Consider the following 22980-nt stretch of genomic DNA (forward strand, 5'->3'; position numbering starts at 1 on the left):
TTGGACGGGTCTTGGTGCTAGGTAACTCGAGTAATAAAGACTCGTTTGACCTAACAGAGTACCTGGATTGCTTTTTGATGCTAATTAAATCAGTCAAATAATTAGGAGCTAGACCATATAAACACTTAACTGTCAAAAGTAAAATCTTAAACTTTATGCGGTAACTAATCGGGAGCCAATGAAGATGGAAAAGCAGTGGCTTAACATGGTAGTCACGGCTTGGTGATCCAGTGACCAGCCGAGCAGTGGTATTCTGTAATCGTTGGAGTTTCATGATATGTAAATTTGGGAGGCCGTATAGTAGACTGTTACAACAATCTATTCTACTGGTTATGAAAGCCGGAACCAGTGATCAGTGACTGGACGACTTAAATATTTTCTAATAGAATGCAGATAAGCAGGTTCTTTTAAGATTCAAACCAGGTCCCTAAGTTTCGAACTTCACATGATGGCCGGCAATTTGGGACTCGCCAACCGATAAATACTAATATCAGTGTTACTGACTTTCTGAAGTTGTTGTCGCGTTCCAATCAATAGACATTCTGTCTCATCCGAATTCAGTTTTAACTTATCCGTATGCATCCACTGACTAATATTCCTTGGCAGTTACTTTAAGGCAGCGATTTCCTCCAGGTCATTTCCTGGTCTAAATGCGATAAACAGTTGTGTGTCATCTGCGTAACAATGGGGATTAGGAAGATGTGATTCGACGATCTTAAAAAGCTTGCTGGCGTAGAGAGAAAATAATAAAGGCCCGAGGCAGCTGCCTTGTGGAACTCCAAATTGAAGATTGAAGATATTCGATAGAACTCCGTCTTTGGAGATACGCTAGGTTCTGTTAGAGAGGAATGATTCAAACCAGTGAAGAGCCTAAAATCAGATTGGAGACGATGTAAGACAATTCGATGGTCAGCGGTATCAAACGCAGGGCTTAAGTCAAGAAGCACAAGCAATGTGACGCACTGATCTTCCATGTTCATCAAAATGTCATTCTCAGTTGACTTTAAGAAGGGCGGTTTCTGTACTATGGTGCTGTCGATAGGCTGCTTGCAGTGAAGGAAAAAGATCATGCCCACTACCACTCTCACTGGGCTTGGAGTACCTGTCTTGAATCAACACAGGTACTCCAAGCCCAGTCGGAGAGTTGGTATCATGAGATTAAACCGCGGTGCCGTCAATCTGTCACCGTGGCCGTCAAATCAAGCTAAGGATTTTTGTGGAAACCGTTGTAGCGAATTTAGAAAGGAAATTATACACACTTTCTCTTAAAAAAATGAATGGATAGAAAGATAAATATGGGATGTTTGGAGAGCAGTTGAGAATCGAAGGCTCCTGTAAGCCACACCTTGTTCAAATCTTTACTTTCTTCTTGCCCTTCAAATTTTTTTCTTACACCAATAGATCGATATGTGAATCCTAAACCTGAACCCATTTTGAAATTTCAAGGTTTATTCATTCATTATGATGCAGAATGATTTCTTTTCGGAAAAAAAAAGATTCCGCTTTAAGTAAAGCAAATTGAACTTCTAGCTTGCTTCTCTTCGTTATGTACGTTTACCGTGCGTTACCATAACAACTGCTCAGAGTGGAACTAATTCCCATTCAAGCGGAATGCCTACATATGCGAGTGTAAACATGAGTAGTTAGGGATTAAAAAACGCCGGATGGAGTTATAAACTCCTTGTGGAAAGCAACAATGGGCGTCCAACGTCGGATGGAGTTATAAACTCCTTGTGGATTTCCTTTTTAAAATGCAAAAGTGTGAATTTTCGATCTTTACAGTCACAAACAACAACGAGCCATTTGAAGAATTATTCGCGGGTTTAACATGACTATCGCGGCAGGCGTCTGGCTCTAGTCACTTTTCGTTTCACATTTCGTAAAGGGTTCTTCAATTAATCTGACTTATCACGTGACCATTGGTTCACTCGCTGTTCGAGATTTCGGACATTATCCCGTATCTCCATCACTTTCCCTTAATCTCAAAAAGATAAAGCGCGCACAAATACCCGCTTACTATGACGAATTCGTTTAATTTTGATCCAAATTTTTTAGAGAAAACCATGAAATTATTTATGAAGTCGTTCTCTATAGTTAGTCTCGTAATCATTGGCTCCTTGCTGACAACTGACTGTCTAACTCTAAAAGGCTTTTAGAGCGCCAATCCCTCATAATGATGAACTAGTCCAAGTTGAGAGATTAACTGAAGGAATTACTGGAAAAAAGAATGGATCTATTCTTTCATTAAAACAGAAAACCACCCTCCTTTATTCACGGGTCTCCAATCATTTCACTGTTGAGAAACTCGTTTCAAATATCAGGTATTGGCTGTAAAAGAAGAAAGACGTAAGAATGATTGTAAGCTCTTTCCACGGGAGGTAGGAAACTCTTTATGAGAAATGAGAAAGTTTTCTTTAAAAATATAGCAGCTAACTGGCTCAAAATGACCTTATTCAGTTTACTTTAATTTGAGTCTTAGTTGCCATCTTTTTGAAGCAGCAAAGTCTTGTAAAGGTAAGTTATCTCAAAGTCCTTTCTCCTGTGATACGTAAAAGTAATTTTTCTTTTCAAAATACATGATATTGCTGTGATAAAGATTCTTGTGCCTCTTATTTACTTTTCTTTTCTTCTGCATTAAGTTAGTTCTAACTGCCCTAAAGTTCTTGTCTTCTCCTGCTTCGTTCTCAGCCGTTCCGACTGTTCCGACGTTCCTATTTTTCAGGCCTCTGATCTTAGATTTCCGGTATCCCTTGACACCTCAGATGCAAGCGCGGCAGATTTTGTCCCTGATCGACCGGTTGATGACAACAAGACTGGCGTGCAGAGCAGGCGTAATTTTAACGATCAGGCAGCTTACTGTCGGATTTTAAACATTTTAGCCAGTGTCCTCAACTGATCAACATGTCTGATGAGGTGGTGAAGAGGCCCGATGAAGAAAAGTGCGACACAAACGCAGAAGAAAGCCCAAGGACACAAGCCGTTGAAGATGGCGGCGAGTCAACAGAGCCGAAAAAAAAATTTTCAGTTCTGAAGGTGAAATTTGGACCAGAACCTTCTGGAGACACTAACGGAGAAGACTCGAATGAATCTCCTCCACCATCCAGTCCGATCAAAAGCCCGCAAACCCCTGATATGTACACTACCAACGAAGCCATTCCCATGACTATCTTTTATCGCAGTCAGCACTCCCACGGACATGGTGGAAAACAACGGCCTACACTGCAGCAGCTACGTAAAGGCCTAGAAAATGACAAGGTATGGACGAATTTAAATGATTTAGAGTGGTCAACCGTAGAAGAACGAACGCTCTTGCGCTTTTCATTTTCGAATCTTCGTTCGTACGTTTGTCACGTGCAGTGCGGTCTTGCGTTTTCCCAGATCGGTGATGAGATCTTTTCACCGGTGAATGTTTTCCATTTTTCCATAAATTTATCTTGATTAGGGGCTTAGACGATGTTATTTTGATACGGTAAAGCTAATTTGTATTCTGAATAAATGAAATTAACAAGGGTTCGATGAGAAAATAGAGCTCCTAGCTAGGATTATGAAAAAACCGAACAAGACAGGTGCACTCTTCTTAGGTCCCATCGATATTTAGAAAGCGAAGTAATAGTGTGTCTTTAAGTCACATCACTGTTAAAAAAAAGCAGCATCATCAGCTTTAAAATATTGCTGCTAAGTCGAAGTGTGTTTGAATCCTTGACACGCTCCATTTGATTGATTGATTGAATGAGCACGGATCAAAATCACGCTCGCCTTAATATGGACTATAGACATACATATATGGCAGCTCACTTAGGCTTTTTTTTTTTATTGTAATAGCTCTGTCAAAGCTTCTTATTATAAATAATTAAATTTGATAAAATTTAAAAAAACTTGGCGTGCGGATTAGGCAGGAAAATTGTACTTGAGACATGTAGAAATTGCGAGATTATGCGCAAACTAAAATATGCAAATATGCATAAAATTAATTTGAGGTGTGGTGAAAATCTTAATATTCAGTCTAATTAGAGATCCTTACTTGTGGAACAATCAACCATAGTTTCTGTTGGTTTATTGGGGTATTAATACGTGCAGCATGTTTGGAGAACCAGAGGAAATGTGGCCATTGCCTCTAATAAAGTACAAACCAGTTTAACTTCACCTGTTTAATGAAATGTAGCTTATTGATAAAAAATTTGAATAAATTTAATATTTCATCTGTGGGAATATTGAGATAAATTTTAAAATATGATATAAAATCAAGATATTTACAGTGTTATGACTTCCTTTTCTTTCTATTTAGTTATTTTTTAAGTATTTGCTTTTGTCTTTTGCTTTTAAAATCATCTGCAAATCATACAAAAACTAATTCAGTGGCGCACATACTTTTCTTTTTTTTTTTTTACCCACTGATCACGAGATTGCTCATCAGTGGAGTGGGAACCCATTTTCATGGGATCCCATATATCAACACCAAGGGAAGCCACAAGGGTTGCTAGTGAAACTACAGATTAATATATTTAATACTATACAAACAAAAACTAATTCAGTGGCACACATACTTTTCATTGATGATAAAAATTACTGGTATACATACAATCAACTATTTTGTTATGGAACAGCATTGAATTAAATTATATTTACTGATGCAACTTTATTCTTTGATTTCTATTTGGTGCTTTCAGGGCTTGACACTAATGGTAACAAAATAGCCACAGACTTGTAGAAAATCAGTTTTGGCTAGTGGTTTTCAATTTTCACCAGCCATTTGGCTAGTAAGTTGAAAAATTAGCGTCAAGCTTTGTGCTTTGATAAATGAAACCAGCCTGCAATTACAGAAGGAAATCATAATGAGCCAGGCTGGGCTGGCGGCTCATTATGATTTCTGGGCCATTAAGTGATCTTTTTAATTATTCTATATCCATTAATACTATACCTAAGTATTGGAAGTTTGGGCAGATTACACTTGTATTCAAAAGGGTATTGAATATTCTAAGACTAATTATAGGCCTATTACTGTTCTTGCAACTTTTAATAATGTATTTGAACGTATCTTTGCCAACCAGCTATATTCCTATTTTTCTGACAAGTTGTCCCCATTTTTATCTGCTTATGGTAAGTACTATAGCTGTGAGACTTCTTTGCTTCACATATTGGAGGAGTTCAGACATAGCTTGGACAAGCGACAACTTGCATCGATCATCGGAATTGATTTGTCGAAAGCATTTGATAGTATACCACATGACCTGCTGTTAGCCAAGCTATCTGCCTATGGTCTTAATAGCAGTGGCTGCCTATTATGCAGAGTTAATAGAGGATTATGGGAGAATTACCTTACAGATCGCTTTCAAAGAGTTTAAGCCTGGGGATCAATTCTCCAATTGGTGTTCTCTTACTAGGGGAATACCACAAGGATCTGTATTGGGTCCTTTATTGTTTAACATCTATATTAATGACCTATTTTTCATTAGTCTGTCATCCAAAGTCAGTACATATGCTGATGATACCCACATCTTCTCCACTGGTAATGATTCCTCGTCGATCCATCAGCAATTAATGCAAAGCAATCTTCTCATTGCCAGTGAGTGGTTTAGCAGCAAGGGTTTAGCGGTTAACCATGATAAGTTCCTCACCATGTGGTTGGGTAATATTGGTCAGGGGATATACCTACCTATGATCTTGGTGGTAGTGTGGTTAGTTTAGTCCACAGCATGAAATTGCTGGGTGTTACTATTGATAAAGATCTCAATTTCACTGAGCATGTTGTGGACATAGTATGCAGAGTTAGCTATCAGATACAGGTCATGCAAAGGCACAAGAAACTAATTTACACTGACACCAAGACCAAATTATACAATGCCTATCTTTTGCCACATTTATATTACTGCTGTGTTGTGTGGCACCATTGTGGTCAACATAATTTAAAGAAGTTGGAGAAAATTAATGAACGTAGCCTACGATTTGTTTTTAATGGTAATGACAGTGATTATATGCAACTACTTGATTGTGTGGGACAACCATCACTATTTAATGGGCATGTACATTATATCCTTACATTAGTATACAAATCTCCTAATGGGCTGGCACCAGAATATATTACTAATATGTTTAGTCCAAAAACCCACGGCATCAATCTACGCACTAGTGGTACACATTCTCTTTTTATCCCTCGTGTCAATACTACTACATATGGCCTGTACTCTCTATCTTACTATGGTAGCTAACTATGGAACTCCCTTCCCAACATGACAAGGTCACTGCCAACAGTTGGAGCTTTTAAATCGGCTATTCGTAATTTTGAATTTGATGCTGACTGCTGTCCATTCTGTAAAATGGCAGAAGAAATAGGCAGAAGACTAGGTGACCGATTCCGGGAACAACTTCGGGACGTGGAGAGGAATGACAAGGACACATCGAAACCAGTTGCTAGACATTTTAATTTACCCAATCATTCTAAGCAACATATTGGCAATCTGCGGTCTTTCCTTACACTTAGGTAGAATGGAAAGCTGCAAAACTCTTCAACAAAAGCTCATCTTTCAAACTGGCAGTCTAAATCCCACAGGTATCAATGAATGCTTTTCATTCCACTAATCTATTCATGTTTTCCTTGTTGCCATGTTCCCACCAATCACGTAGCTCCATTTTCTGCCTTTAAAAGCACACACAACCCACAATTCCTCTATTCGCTCCGACGTAGGGCTAACGCTCGAAACGTCAGCTTTTATAACCGTAACGGTGGCCAATTTATCATTTCAACTTTGTTGATACATTCAAATTATTTCATTACCCCGACTGACGCAGCCCCAAACAGTGTCTTTAGAGACTATCAGCCTTTATTCATTCTGTAAATAGTTTAAATGTTTATCCTACTGTATCAATTACTTAATTGCATTTATTGTGTCTCATGTATTTATCTAATTCATCAAATTCAACTAATTCATTTTATTTATTTATTTTCTTGGAGATATTAGCATGTTATTTTTGCTATTTTAAATTCGAGATGAAATAAAGGCTTGTTGTTGTTAAGTTGTTGTTGTTGTTGTTGAAAAAAAATTCCTTTGTAAGAGTGAGATCATTGCTAGTGACCCAGTTAAGTTTTCATTGTGGCCTATTAATCAAAAACAGTCATTACAAATAACCTTAAATTACTGAATGCAAATAAAATATAACATTGAAAAAAACTTGAAGGTAGAAGAGATAAAATAGGTGGCTCATTGTGAGTAGAGTCAGGGGGACTAGGAACTACTCAGAAACAGCCCAGAACTCAGAGCCAGGAGCTTGCCCATTAATGGTCAGATGTCAGGGCTCAACACTAACGGTAGCCAACTAGCCACAGACCAGTACAAATTCAGTTTTAGCTGGTGGTTTTTTATTTCCACTGACCAGTTTGGCTAGTAAACAAACTGAGATTGTTGTTACATCTAAGTTGTCACTAGCTACTTATAGCTAGGAAGTTGAAAAGTTAGTGTCAAGCCCTAGGATGTGTTGTCCACTTGACTCCTCTAGGCAGTGTACTCGAGTAAGAAGAGTCCAACTGAACTATCATACTGATATATCGAGCAATTTATACTCACTTCAAATTTTCCTTTTTATTTTTTAAGGCAGAATTTACAGAGGAACCTGCCCCTCTGGATGATAGCAAATTAGAGGATGGCCAGGATTCTATAGAAATAAGAAATGCAAAGAGTGCACCAAAGTTTGGTTGGATCAAAGGCGTGCTTTTTGGCTGTCTCCTCAACATTTGGGGTGTGATGCTTTATTTACGACTCTCCTGGGTGGTGGGGCAAGCTGGGATAGCCTTGGCTTCTGTCATTGTAATTTTGTCTGCAGTGGTAACTACAATGACAACATTATCATTGTCCGCAGTTTGTACCAATGGTGAAGTCAAAGGAGGTGAGTAAGTATAATGAAGCACAATACATTTTAAGTCTGATTTACAGGCAATGACATTTCAAAGCAAAGGGCTCAACTTTGAACTTAATGTATGAAGCCTTCACAACTATTGATTTGGTATCCAATTTGTTCCATGGTCATTTCTTTCCAAGTCAGTTCGTCCCAAATTTTGGTCAGATCATTCCAAAGTATAGTCACCTTGTTCCTCTACAAAATCATATCATTTTAACTCTTTCACCCCCAAGAGTGACCAAAGGAATATCTCCTGACATTGTCAAGGTTGTCAAAGATTTTGAGTAACCAGACTGCATGTGGTACAAAGTAGGCTGCACTAAAGGTGGAAGGCCCCTCTAAGCTTATTGGTATATCAGCACATAGCATAATCCTTAGTAGTCTCCCTCGCTGCCGTTTTTAGTCTTGTCACGCAACGATCCTCCCCACAAACAAACAATATGATTGGTTAGACTACTTTGGCGCGTACGGTTCTCAACATATGTAACCCAAATGGTGATTGGTTGACCGGTGGAAAGGATATAGTGCTTTACTGCGAAGGATCGTGCACATATACGGAAAGAAATGTTGTTCGAATGTGAGCAGCCGTTTGTGGGGAGGAGCGTTGCGTGACGAGACTAAAAACGGCTGCGAGGGAGACTAAATCCTTAGTCATAATTGATATAATTATTTTGTTCACAGTTTGAAATTTTTGCAGTTGTGCAACAGGCCTCCCGGTTAGCTCAATTGGTAGAGTGCCGGACTGTTGTGTGGGAGGTCGTGAGTTCAAATCCGGTCGGAATAATTGTAATAATTTCTGCAAACGGTTAGACTCTCTAGTCTTCTCGGATAGGGACGATAAATGGAGGTCCCGTCTCACAAGCCCTTATATGTGATTTAAATTTGTGGGACGTTAAAGAACCCACATACTCCTCGAAAAGAGTAGGGTACGTAGTGCCCGGTGTTGTGGTCTATCTTTGTTTTCTATTGTGTCTATCCAGGGTGAATTGGGGGGAGGGGTGGTGCCTCGCATGGACCTTGTGTTCCGTTCGCACTAACCCTTCCAGGTCTAGTCACACCCGGTAAAGTCGTTAAAAACTAAAAACAAAACAAAAACAAAAAAACAAAAACAGGCCAATTGTAAAATGATAGCTTCGGGTTTTTCTTTTCTGCCATGAATATAGGAAATTATTTGCTTCTATATAATTGACGATTTTTTACAATAACGGCAACAGAAGTATCAAGCTTGATGTTTTTCCTCTTGAAGTATTTTAGGGACAAACATGTTTCAATTAATTTCAACTTTAAATTTCAAGACAGTACAACAGAGAAATCAGAAATCCACTGAATTTTTTCCTTCTTTTGAGTGTATGACAAACCCGCAAATTAACGTTGGCACCCTGGGTAATAAAACAAGAAACCTAATTTCTCTGAACAAAATTCATTGGTGCAAATTAAATATCCAGCAAACTTGTTTCTCTCGTAGGTGGTGCTTATTATCTCATCTCCCGCAGTCTAGGACCTGAGTTTGGAGGTTCCATTGGCATAATCTTCTCAGTGGCTAGTGCTGTGGCAACAGCAATGTATGTGGTTGGTTTTGCAGAAACAGTGCGCGATATTCTCAGAGACAACGGCTCCCTTATGGTAGATGAGTCCAATGACATTCGTATTGTAGGCCTCATAACTGTTGTCATTTTGCTCGGCATCACCATGATTGGGTTGGAATGGGTCGTACGTGCACAAATGTTACTACTTATAGTGCTAGTTATTTCCATTCTTAATGTGCTGATTGGAACTTTCATTGGACCACAGTCTGTCGAAAGCCGAAGTAGAGGTTTTGTTGGGTACCAAAAGGAAATCTTTGAGACCAACTTTGCACCCGGTTACAAAGGCGAGAGTTTCTTTTCTGTCTTTTCAGTGTTCTTTCCTGCTGCAACAGGGATTTTAGCTGGGGTGAATATATCTGGTGATCTCAAAGATGTGCACAAGGCTGTTCCAAAGGGAACCTTGCTGGCTATTTTAATCAGCACCCTTGTGTACATCATGCTGGCCTGGTTTGTTGGTGGATGTGTCGAGAGGGAAGCCCTGGGGTTTGTGCAGGAGGTTTTGCAAAATACAACAAATGAGACTTTGGCCTCTTGTTTAGAACAGGAGTGTAAATATGGGCTTCTAAATAATTTTCAGGTAAGGTCTCCGTTATTTACATGTATTATATTATCTTTTTTTTAACTTGGAGGGGAACCATAGAAAGGGAAATGATGAAGGATGAACATATACAGGGGCAGCTTAACTTACTAGCAACTGACCCCTTAGCTGTAACCACCTCCCGGTTAGCTCAATTGATAGAGCGCTGGACTGTTGTGCGGGAGGTCGAGGGTTCGAGTCCTGGTTGGACCAATACTCAAGGTCTTAAAATAATTGAGAAGAATATGCTACCTTTCTATAACATCAAGAAATGGTTAGGTATTCTAGTCTTCTCGGATAGGAATGAATAAATGGAGGTCCCGTCTCCTGCAGGGTTGGGGTAGGAGACGTTAATTCCCCCTGCACGAGATTGCTATTTGATTGATGTCCTCCCTCGGAGTGGGATGGGTGGGTTTCTAAATACCCGACCCCAGCAGCTCTGCTGAATACTCCATCGTGTATAAATAAAGAAATCAGTCAGTAATGTACACAATGTCCATAACTTCCCCTATTAACAAAAAATGAGGCCAAATGCTTCGACATTTGAGTTAGCAATCAGTTAATTGATTTCTAACTCATTTATTTAGTTATCTATTTATTGATTTTATCTTCTAAGGTTATGGAGGAGGTGTCCGGTTGGGGTCCAATTGTAACAGCGGGAATCTTTGCATCCACTTTGTCCTCTGCACTTGCGAGTCTTGTTGGAGCACCTAAAGCATTCCAGGCAGTTTGCAAAGACCAGCTTTTTCCTTACATAGATTTCTTTGGCGTTGGTTATGGACCTGGCAATGAACCTCGAAGGGGCTACATTTTGGCTTTCTTTGTGGCGGCAGCGTTTATCGCTATCGGAGATCTAAACGTGATTGCCCCTATCATTTCCAACTTTTTTCTCATTGTTTACGCCCTCATCAACTACGCCGTGTTTGCTGCCTCGTTGTCGCGTTCTCCGGGATGGCGGCCCTCTTTTAAATACTACAACATGTGGGTGTCGCTGTTAGGGGCTATGCTGTGTATCGCTATGATGTTCCTTATCAACTGGTGGGCCGCACTGTTGACAATTTTCATTGTGCTGATGTTGTACAAATATGTCGACTTTACCAAACCTAAGGTTAGACATGAAATGTGAAGGAAAGTGTGTGGTTGAATATTTGAGTCGGTCAATGAGAAAAGTGTGGGGGGGGGGGGGGGGGAGGGGGGTACCAATTTTACCCGTTAACTCCAAGCATCTAAATTCTACCCACAATATTACTGGTAAATCAAACATTGAGGTTGCAAGAATAAACGGAATGATCACTATTCGAAGGAGCTCTCGATTGTTAGAGAAATTTTTCTTACTTGTACCATAGGAAATGTATAAAGAATAACCTAAACGACGAGAATATGCATGCTGATGTTAGCGTGTAAAAAGTTGATACACTAGTTTTCATATTGAGAGAAGATTTGCCATCTCTTGCGCTCCGAATGATCAAGTAACAGGGCAGTAGGAATCTGTGGCGTAATGATCTTAGCGCAGAAAGTAAAGGTTTGTTCGCAGATTGTAGGTGGATTTAAAGATACCCTAGCTCAAAGTGGTTATATCGTCAAGCGACAATTTTAATTGATTATGGAAAGTAATATAATCGTCCTTTAGGCTTTTGGTCAGTGGCGACGAACGTAAAAGCAAGCATTTTACTACGGGCGCTCGCCTTTTCGCTCGTCTTAGAGACCGAGAGATCGAAACCACTCAAACTAATGCAGGATTACATCTGTTTCGCTTCACCTCGCTTTGCAGATAGATAGATAGATAGATAGATAGATAGCCTTTATTTTAAAACGATGAGTGTTAAAGCTACATGAGCTTGTGGGGTCGTTTGCAATTAACTAATCACTAAATGTACTAAAAATTAAAACCTAGGGGTACGTAGAGAACGTCTAAACTTAAACCAGCGGTGCTTACGAGTGTGGAATTGTAAACATGAATTTAAATATATACAAAGTCATCTTTTTTAAAATTACAAACGGATGCAGACGTTATCTTAAAACTGAATTGAATAAAATTAAATAGAGATTTAAGCTTTAGCCTGAGGTCACGATATGAAATATTTTTTGTCAGGGCACTACAGTTGTTGGTCACTGCATTCCACAGGACCTCCTGTAGCGCGTGTTGAAGCGTCGAACAATTAAGGAAGCGCAAGCCCGAGTTGAATATTTTGTGGCCCGTTTCTTAAAAATCATATCGATTAGTATAGCAGGTAACCTATCGTGGAAAGCTTTATGAAAACAGATAAAAACGTCTGATTTATAATAAATAGACAGAGTCGGCCACTGGGCCCGTTGACATCAGCAGATGCCATGTCTTTCGGCATATTAAAAATAAGTCTCGCAGCCCTACAATGAAGTCTTTCCAGGGACTGAAATAAGTCGGAATTGCAGCAAGATCCCCATAGTATAAGACCATAAGTCACTGAAGGCAAAATGACCTTAAAATAGAGATCCTGACGAACGTTCCTAGAGAGAAATCTCGACTTAAGTAATCCTAGTTTCTTAGCAAATGCAAATGCGGAGTCCAGGTCAGTTTCTCATCGACGGTCATTTTGTACCAATACATTGTACTGGTACAGAAACAAGCGCCGTCTTCCTAGCTGATCACAAGCAAAACTAAGGCTATGATATCTGCTTATGGTTAGACATTCTAGTCTTCTCGGATAAGGACGAAGAACCGTAGGTCCCGTCTTCTGCATCTTCTCTGTACTGGTTAGCAGGGAACGTTAAAGAACCCACACACTTATCGCAAAGAGTAGGGAACGTAGCTCCCGGTGTTGTGGTCTTTCCTGTTTACTGAAATGGGGGGCTTAAAAAAGTGAATTAGTCTGCACAAGAAATTGTAAACTGATGCTAGCAGTCTGTTGAGTCCCCCACAAAACATTATTAAGCGCTTAGAGGCTTGCAATAAGCGCTATATGAATTGTAAATTATTATTATTATTATTATTATTATTATTATTATTATTATTATTATTATTATTATTATTATTATTATTATTATTATTATTATTGGCAGTATATACACATCTGGACGCCGATCCTACTCACTCAGGCTAGGCGTTGACTGTGGCTAGCCTAAGTCTTATTTACATACTAAAATTACATGAAATTGCTAATCTACTATAAAAGGAAAAAGTTAAATAAAATCAATAATCTAAATAAATAATGCATCATAAAAACCTATATGAGTCCTTAGGTAGCTCGCTGACGGGCATGTGCGTGAGTTCTAAGCTAACAGTAAACTAAGAACCTTAAAGGTTCTGGCAATGTTCAGACTGGCGCTGAGGACAGCTTTCTGCAACTGACGAAGGACTTCTCTCCCTCTCTTTGATGAATGGCGGCAAATAGCGAGGACGCGTGAAGAAGTTGCTCGTAGAAGTTACAACTAAATACAATTCCAAGCGAACGTTAGCCAAGCTTGAGCGCCGGAATATACCCTGATAGTACTTAAAGTGCTTATTGAATCGCTTTTTGAGGCGAGGTGTCTACAAGCGAGTTTACAAGGTTTTAATTATTACGTTGTTTCATCATGACTGGCAAAGAGATGGCGGATAAAGAACCTGAGCAAGAAAGGCCTGTAGTTAATGTGGCCAATAGGAATTATTATTATTATTATTATTATTATTGTTATTATTCGTATATGAGCACGATCCTTCGCAGTAAAGCACTATTTGAGCAATAGTGAAAATCAGACCTGAAAAAAATTTCAGGCCTGTACGGGATTCGAACCACTGACCTCTGCGATACTAGTGCAGCGCTCTACCAATTGAGCTAACAAGCCAACTGGGAGTAGGCCATCAAATTAATTTACTGCGAAGGATCGTGCTCATATACGTCTCATAACCGCAGTTCACACATATGTTTCATATGTTTGTTGTTGTTTGATTTATCATCTACGGGTTTATGTCGAATTAATTTGATGGCCTGCTCCCAGTTGGCTTGTTAGCTCAATTGGTAGAGCGCTGCACTAGTATCGCAGAGGTCAGTGGTTCGAATCCCGTACAGGCCTCAAATTTTTTTCAGGTCTGATTTTCACTATTGCTCAAATAGTGCTTTACTGCGAAGGATCGTGTTCATATACGTCTCATAACCGCAGTTCACACATATGTTTCATATGTTTGTTGTTGATTGTTATTATTATTAGTAGTATTTCAAGTCTCTCCATAATGTTTACTCAGCACCCTTTTCGCTCTCTCTCTCTTACATACAGGTGAATTGGGGATCATCTGCGCAAGCGTACACTTTTGTGCAGGCATTGCGCTACACTCGCCGGTTGGATGGAATCGGTCATCACGTGAAAAACTTCCGTCCACATTGTTTAGTGCTAACAGGGCATCCACAGGACCGACCCAACCTGACATACCTGGTGTCTCAGATCACTAAAAACGTCAGTCTTATGGTGTACGGTAATGTGGTTATTAAGGAACATTTTGAAACGCTCCCTGAAGACGAATCGGATACTAAGTGGATGAGAGAACACAAGATGAAAGCTTTCCGCGCTGTGACCACAGGTGAACAATGTAGTGCCAAATTTAAGAAAGCGATCCTCGCAGTAACGAACACTACTTAAATAGTAGTGAAAAAATTCAGGGATTTTGAATGTAGTGCCAAATTACCAAACAGTTGTCTTGTATTCCGTTTAAATTTTAAATATCGCCGGTGTTTGTTAGTTGTAGTTTCATATATTTGTTGTTGTTGTTTATTTTTTCTTGTTATCCGTTGTACATCCACAAGTTATTTACCTTTCTTGTGTTTGAAGATGTGTTTAGAGCATGACAAATGATAATATTTGCATACTAGGAGTTGCATTTCCGCGCTATGTTCACCAAACATTTTTTTCTTTCTTCGTTTGTATTACACAAACACTTCTGGTTATTTAGAGGCTGCATGACTACTTGATCCTGACTTTTCTTGCATGTGTGTTCGATAAAAAGTTTTGCCTTTCTCTGTTGATATATCTTCGTTCCCATTTTACCTCTACAGCGCGCAGTCTCCGCGAGGGTGTGCAGTCCATGATTCACCTCACCGGACTGGGAAAGATGCGGCCAAACACTGTTGTCATGGGCTTCAAAAAGAACTGGACAGATAAGAGGTACTTAAGTGAGGTAGTCGACTACCTTGGCGTTATTAACGACGTCTTCGAGCACAGATATGGGCTGGTCATTCTTCGAATGAATGACGAACAGAAGAAAAAATTCATCGTTGAGACGGTGGATGAAAGCTCCTCGTCGGATTCAGACTCGATTATAGACGAAGACGAGTATTCTAAGCCCAAAAGTTTTTCTGTAGCGAAAAGGTCAACGAAAGAAGAGAGGGAAAGTCTTACCAGCCCTGAGAAGACGTCTGAGCCAACTTCCGAGTCTTCTCCGACACCAGAGGTCAAGATCGCTTTGAAAGAGAAACAAAGTGGAACAATCGATGTCTGGTGGTTGTACGATGACGGTGGGCTGACAGTTTTGTTGCCTTACCTACTGACACTTCACCGCGCCTGGAAGAAATGCAAATTGAGGTTTTTCTCGGCTAACATTCGTTCCAAGCACGAGGTGAATCCGCAAGGGTTGCGCATGGCAAACTTGTTGAAGAAGTTCCGCTTTGACGCTAGCTGCGTCGAGCAAGTTGAAATCAACGAGCCTCCCTCGAAGGAGAGCATCGATGCTTTCAGACGTCTGCCAGTTAAAGAGGAGCTCGGAGAAGAGCCTATCAAAGACCAGAAAGTTCTAAGAACGATTCGCATCGGAGAACTCGTGCGGAAGCACTGCTCAGAGGACACAAGGTTGGTCGTAATCTCCATCCCAGTCCCCGTCACGGACGTCACAACCCCTCTGATGTATATGAGTTGGCTTGAGGTGATGTCCGCTGACCTACCGCCGGTGCTGCTCGTACGTGGCAATCAGACCAATGTGTTGACATTCTATTCTTAGTCAAGACTTAAATTTTTGGTCATAGACCTTTGTACATAGTGTCCTGTAAAGGCGTTTATGTTTCTTTTGATGGTTTGACGAACACTGCTCATAGCAATAACTACTTGTGGTAGAACAAAGAAAGCGAAAGCGATACGAAGAATCTTATCCCTTTCAAGGAATCTCACTATGAGTGAACTGATTAAACTAAAGTTCGGTTTGTGAGACTTGAACGTAATTTCTTCCATGATTCAACTATGTCATAGCTTCCACCGTAGTGTCAAAAACACTTTCAAAATTGTATCCTAATGGCTTTAGCATCTGAACAGTTTACGTCGTAGAAGTTAATTTGTGCAAACGTCTTACCTGCGTTCCATATTTAGGATCATTTGGAACTGTTGAGAAGAAATATTTTAGGGGGACCCCTCTCATGAAACACCTTCAAGTCGTCATGTCGGGGTATTTTTTGTTTTTTGTTTAAGGGCACAGATAAGTGGTCGCATTAGCAAGGTGTTATAATACCTTTTGGTTAGGAATTTCTAAAATATTTTGAAAAACACCAAGATTGGTTTGTCTGTCACGATTTTTGGATGAAATCACCATTTCATACAAAACACCGGACTTTTACACGTAAATAACAAAATGCACTCGCGTCCATGCGATTTCTCATACGTACTGGAATATAATGCTTAAAGTTGAAACAATTTGAAAAATAATCAGTTATTAGTCAAGAAGTAAACTCTAGGTGAATCGCCATTAATTTCAAGCATCGCTTTATCACTTCGTACACGTTGTCCAGAAGATATCAGAGGCACTCGGTGATAATCATGACAGTGTACTGATAATTAGTAACGTATCGCAAGTTGTCCCACTCAAAACCACGTCCAAGTGATGTTGATGAAGGGAATGTCACGTGGTTGTCCCAGTGTAAAAGACATTTTGCGATAGGGTAAAATGATATACAAATATTTTAAGCCTGTGTCGAGGCTTTGTATTAATTAAGCGATTTCTTCTGCCATAACAATTGGCACCACGTAATATATTTTAGCAGTAAAAATTAAACATGGAAATTAAACTTGATTTAGCAAATTGCTTTAAGGCGTTGGGTTAAAGAGTAGATGATACTGTTATTAGTTTGCAGTCTTTTCGGACCAAACTATTCTCACCAATTTCGTACAAGACCTAAATCTCAGCGTTCATATCTTCTCTCTGCGACTCTGCGCTGATTACACCACTACCTACGCTCCAGGCAAAAACGCTACAGCTTTGATAGTGACTCTTAATCACGATCTTCATTAACTATTATCTTGGTTCGTTTCTGGCCACTTGACAGTCAACTTCTCAAAAGTTAAAGCAATAATTCTCAGTAATTCCTCTAAACAACTTTGTTAGGGACAGTTTGCCCCTCCGATCCCCCCTTGTGCGGATCACATGATTTCTGCGACTACCATGTGCTCGAAAAATTGTGTTGTGCGCTGTTTTGTGTGTAGGCGAAAGTTTGTTTGTTCGATCATCTATTACCTTTTGATGTTGACGTTTTATAAGCCTGGAGATGCCCAAAAATATGTGAGTCGTCGCTTTTGTGTTATTTTTCTTGTAATTCAATATTTGTTTCGGTTTCGAGTCTCTAGCTTTCTGCTTTATATAATTTACAGCTGTACCGACTAACAGAAGATCACGTACCAGATTAAAACATCTTCAGTGCACAATTTTGTCTGTGATTGTCTTCAACAAACTCGATATTCAAATTGGTGATTCTCCTGTCGAAGTAACATTCGATCTCTTACAAACATTTATGGAATCAGCTTCCTCTAAGCATGAAACAGCTGCCTTATTTAGACACTTCCTGCAAGAAGTTAAGGTCATTTGGATTTGGCCCGGAGGATGAGAAGACATGCTGGATGAAAATTAAAAGCCCGCAGAATGAGAAAGTCTGCGGGATTAAAAGACCTGCGGAATGAGAGCAACTGCAGGATGCGAAAACCTGCAGGTTAAGAGGGACAGGGTCTTCTTTTGCTTTGGACCTTCTCACCAAGCAGGGCTACTCATTTTGCGGGTCCGAACCTATTAAAACACCGGGTCCAATTCACCTACGCTAAGATACTTAAGTCTTTTCCCCCACATGAACTTGTTGATCTTTTTTTTTCCTTTCAAAGTTAAAAAAAATCATCAAGGTTATGTGCGGCTCAAATGCCGGTTACGGCAGAATAGTTGGCTCTAGTTACTTGTTAAACAGTTTCTTAGGTAAATGAGAACAGTAGAGTTTTTCAGTCCACAAACTCACGAACAGGGACTGGTTACTACCTTCCATAGAGCGTGCAAAATACGATGAAAATTTCTTCGATATTCTGCGTTCCAACTGGCGTAGATGAAAACATTCACTCCAGAATTAGCATAAATCAAGCATATTGCAATGTTAACTACGATTGGTGGAGCGGAAGACTGCTTCCACATCTCTACCACGTCAATCACGATGATTGGCAGCACAAGAATAATGAACACGCCTATCAAGATCGCGATCATACGGGCACCTTTACCACTTCTGCCACTGTTACGGACGTGATTGCGCATGCGCATACGGGGGAGTCCAGTGTGACCGTTGTTGCCATTTGTTGTGCGACGCTGTTCACCATTTGTGCTGAGTTCTCCGCAAGTAAAAGAATTTTCTTTCAATTGGGAATTATTCAACTGCAAACTGAGCTCTTGCGCAGCGATTGCGCGGGAATGTCTGAAGGATGCCTTTAGGATAAAGAAATAGACTGTTATGATTGTCATTAATGGTAATCCGTGGATGAAAATGTATCCAATTGCGACGTATGTTCTGTCCAATGTGCTGCTAAAACGGCACGAGGGGGATAGTGAAGGGTCATCTGATCGTCCCCACCCGACCAGTGGTGATGCTGCGAACAAAAACATGGACGACCACGATAGGATCACAGAGCCGACAAAAGCCTTCATTGTGAACCAAGTGTGGTACTTAAAAGGCCATTTGATGGCTGTAAACCTATCCACGCTGACTAGTAGAATGCTGATGTTTGAAATACCTCCAAAAAGAAGGGTGAAAAATATAACCACTGAACAAGGAATTGGAGCTTGTTGTTTCCCCATTCCGAGTAGAACTGTGGCACGAAGTGGAATGGCCAGAGCTGCCTGCAGTAAGTCCGCGATCGCTAAATTTGCCAAATAGAGGTCTGATATAGTGCGAAGATTTCGTTTGATAACGATGGCCGCCAAGACAAGTAAATTGCCCACAACAGCGGAGATGGATATCAAAATTAAGCAAACAGCCGTCATTACAGAGCTGCTGTCATATTTGCCTTGTGGTATATCGTCTGTGATATTAAATGTGAAGTCCATGTCAAATGAGTTTAAAGTGACTTTAGTCTGCGGTTTCCTTGACGATCCTCAGTTTTTCAAAACCAAGAAAAAGGTTTTGTCTACCGACGACGTGCATTGACAACGCTGTCAAAACGAAGGAATAGATAATGTTGAAAATGTTGAATATTAAATTCAAAAGCAACGAAACTTCGTAAGGCCAATACAACAGATTGACTAATGTACGTCCGCCCGTTTTACATCCTCTGAAGTCGTTCGAAAAGTAAAAAAAATTAGATATATCGTTTCCGACAATTTGCGCCAAAAAGTGAAATATCTTCATCTACAAAAGATAGCCGTTGAAGAATTTCATACGGTTTCTACTGATCACAACAATATTTCCCCGCAGTTTCGAAATTAGTGTCTCTTTTTGTAAGGATCACTCGCGTTTCTCCTCTTTCTGTTTCGCTAAAAATGTTTTCACTATTAACAGTTCGCGATAGAATAAATGAAAAATATAAACAGTTTGCCGCAACGTATAACAAAGTTATATTTTCAAAAGGTAGCTGTTGAAGAATTTAATTCGGTTTCCACTGATCACAACAATATTACCCCGCAGTTTCGAAATAAGTGTCTCTTTTAGAAGAATCGCGTTTCTCTCTGAAAAATATAAACAGTTTGCTACAACGTACAAAAAAATTATGTTTACCTGGTTTTCCTAGGGCAAGCCTTCCGTCGTTAAACTAGAAGTAAAAGGTCATATTAGGTATCTATAGCGACAATCATTTTGTTTCAGACCGCAACACAAGTGGTGATCATGAGCAAGACATCTACCAAGGGTTACTTTTAAATCAAGCCTTCGTAGAGTTGTATCTCAGAACGTAGTTTCTCTTCACCTGCGGTTAGTTCTCACAAATCATTTTAATTGCAATGTCGACAGTTTATTGTTTATCATTTAGCACATATTCAAATGAAAATGGACAACCTGTCAGTTATTCACGAATATAGAAATTTCTTTAGTTACTCTTGCACAGGTGAATTGTCTCGCAAGAGGCCCTCAAACCGTCATCCGTTATAATCCCATGTCAATTTTTGAGTTTGAGACAATTAAAATAGTTCAATAGTCATTTTTATGTTATAGATATAATCTAAGTCCTATTGATGGTCAGTAAGGGGGAAGAATTTTGTTTTAGATAATGTATAGGCCAACAGCATGTTTCTATTCTCAGGTATTGCCGGCGGAAACAACATTATGCATGTTAAACAAAACACAGTATTGCTTCATCATGAAAAAGGCAGCACTTTTCACATGAAAGCTATTAAGTTTTTTTTCTTTTAACTATTATCACTTCAAGGCGAATATGGTAATTTTAAAATTGGCACTAAATTTATGTGTACGGAGTTGTCAAGTAAAAAAAAGTTGAGCTGTCCTCTGAGTGTTTGAAAATCGTCATTAAATGACGGGAAACGTCCTCGTAATAATTTTCTCAGATAAACAGCCTTAAAATAAGCGAAAATAGACCTAAAAAAGGAAGCAAGCGGTTTGCGTTTTGGAGATGGAAGTGATTATCTGCTCTCGTTAAATTGAGATCGCTCTCGGTAAATTGAAATCGCTTTCCCAAAGTTGAAATTAAAATCGCTAAAAATATTCGCTCTTGATAAGTTGAATCACTGTCGCTAAACATTATTCGTTGTCGCTAAAATAGCCCATTTCCGAATTACCCTTGGCCTCATTTTCAAAACGAGTCCTGGTGCTCATCCTTTCATAAGGATGTGAAACACCTTTGTGAAACACTTCATGTGTGACTGATAACGAGAACGAATCTTTACCAGTCTATTTAGTTAATCGGCAACTGACGAGATCCACAAGATATGATTAGGATCGAAACCGCGGTCTTGCCTGACCATCTACAGAAAATGTCGGAAGACATTTAAACGGCAGATGGGCTACTAAATGCCCCGGGCCAAAACAATGCCATTAAGAGAATGAAGAAAACATGGAAGCCTCATATGACACCGCCACTGAAGATGATCTACTCGGTAAGTCTGAGGACAACGAACAAATCCCTGTGTACCAAATGCCTAGCAGAACATGCCCAGAATCCCTACAATATAGGGCGAGCGCCAAAATAAGAGCAGACGAGGATTTCAAAAATGAGATAAAGCAAATCCCGAACAACGCGGAGCAAGAAACAGTAAAGGTGATCATGTGCTTCTATGAAAGTGAAATTGGTCGTTTTAAGACCAAAATAAAGAAAAGAAGACGAGCCAAAACGGCTGGAACACTGAACACTAAGAACTGTAGTACGATCGAATCAGCGCGCGTGGCGCAAGCTGAAAACAATCAAGACAACTTAACGATCGAGACAGTAAAATAGTTGTATGTACATCTACAGGACGAACGATTCGAAAAAGACGCAATCCCTGATGTGCGTACTCATTTTAAACAAACTGAGACATTTCAGTATACACACTATAGTTCCTGTCACCCACAAAGAATTTAAAAAGACTTCATAAAAGGGGAGACCACATTTGCTAAAGAGAGGCTACCCAGAGGGCCTCATTAACACAATCCTCTCAGAAGTGAATTAAAAAACAGGAAATTAGCTCTTCAACAGAAACAAAAGACGAATCAACGAATCTTGCCTTTTGTCACACAATACCAACCATCAATGCCAAACCTAAAGCAAATTCTCATGAGACACTGACATTTAATAGAAACACAACCACTACTGAACGAAACATACAAAAATCCGCTTCTCGTATTTTACAAAAGAGGACGGTCGCCCAAAGACATATTCGTTAGGGCCAAACTTTGAATAGGCTACTCTAAACACGCGCTGGGGAGTCGTGTAGGCCTGTCAACCCCATTTTGAATCTTGAAAGAAACCATGTGAGTGGTACCCAGGCCCTAAGCTCGGCCCAATGTGATATTTTCCCCCTCCCCTCTGAACAAATTTTAACGACAGCGAGTAATGTTTAGCAACAGCGATTCAACCTATCGAGAGCGAATATTTTTAGCGACTTTAATTTGAACTTTGCGAAAGCGATTTCAATTTAGCGAGAGCGATTTCAAATTAGCGAGAGCGATTTCAACTTTGCGAGAACGATTTCAATTTAGCGAGAGCGATTTCAACTTTGCGAGAGCGATTTCAATTTAGCGACAGCGCTTTCAACTTTGCGAGGGCGATTTCAATTTAGCGAGTACGACTAGATTTTAGCGAGTTTTGAAACATTCGGAAGACCATGCCAAGTCCTCCACCCTCCCCCCTCCCGCTTAATGGATTTGTTCTCGGTTGCCCCTGGTTCAACTCCTCGGCTGCGCTCTGTAAATAGCCCACTGCTCTGCCTCCTGCCAGTGGGGAATTTTAAACTCTTAGTTAGTTAGCCTACATTGTGGCTGAAAAGCCCCTAAGGGGGAGCTTCAATTAACGTATATTATTATTATTATTATTATTGCTATTATTGTTATTATTAAAGATAGTCTTTATTTAGCAATGATTTCCATAAAATTCTCTACCATACAAAATATTAACAGCGTAAAAAACGATCCAAAATAACTCACTTTCGGCTCGCATCTATTCCTTTTTTTTAATGTCAAAGTGTCTGGAAAACTATAAATAACGGAGTCAAATCTGAACAGATATTAAAGTCTAATAATCTGATAAGTAAAAGCATATCTAAAACTA

The 22980-nt window shown here is 39.7% G+C and overlaps 2 protein-coding genes across 2 annotated transcripts; one reads left to right on the forward strand and one right to left on the reverse strand.

Annotated features, from left to right (window-relative positions):
* The first annotated feature begins 2754 nt into the window (after positions 1-2754).
* Positions 2755-16203, forward strand: LOC111323570 (solute carrier family 12 member 2). Its single transcript, XM_022926954.2, has 6 exons — positions 2755-3255; positions 7587-7878; positions 9356-10053; positions 10670-11161; positions 14287-14587; positions 15060-16203. Exons 1-6 carry the CDS (start codon positions 2902-2904, stop codon positions 15995-15997), a joined length of 3075 nt encoding a protein of 1024 aa, XP_022782689.2. The 5' UTR covers positions 2755-2901; the 3' UTR covers positions 15998-16203.
* Positions 16204-18124: 1921 nt separating this feature from the next.
* On the reverse strand, positions 18125-20129 carry LOC111323571 (octopamine receptor beta-2R-like). The gene is made up of 2 exons (XM_022926955.2): positions 20001-20129; positions 18125-19438 (listed from the first exon to the last, which is right to left on the reverse strand). The coding sequence occupies exon 2, from the start codon at positions 19331-19333 to the stop codon at positions 18257-18259; it is 1077 nt and encodes a 358-aa protein (XP_022782690.2). The 5' UTR covers positions 19334-19438; positions 20001-20129; the 3' UTR covers positions 18125-18256.
* Between the last annotated feature and the right edge of the window lie 2851 nt (positions 20130-22980).

The sequence above is a fragment of the Stylophora pistillata genome, chromosome 12 (genome assembly GCF_964205215.1).
Source record: "Stylophora pistillata chromosome 12, jaStyPist1.2, whole genome shotgun sequence".
NCBI lineage: Eukaryota > Metazoa > Cnidaria > Anthozoa > Scleractinia > Pocilloporidae > Stylophora > Stylophora pistillata.

Excerpts from the sequence above, each read along its gene's own strand:
- LOC111323571 (XM_022926955.2), bottom strand. The coding sequence starts at position 19,333 with ATGGACTTCACATTTAATATCACAGACGATATACCACAAGGCAAATAT.
- LOC111323570 (XM_022926954.2), top strand. The coding sequence starts at position 2,902 with ATGTCTGATGAGGTGGTGAAGAGGCCCGATGAAGAAAAGTGCGACACA. Across the intron at positions 3,256-7,586 it reads AAGGCCTAGAAAATGACAAG|GCAGAATTTACAGAGGAACC; the intron begins GTATGGACGAAT and ends TTATTTTTTAAG. Across the intron at positions 14,588-15,059 it reads TTTCCGCGCTGTGACCACAG|CGCGCAGTCTCCGCGAGGGT; the intron begins GTGAACAATGTA and ends TTACCTCTACAG.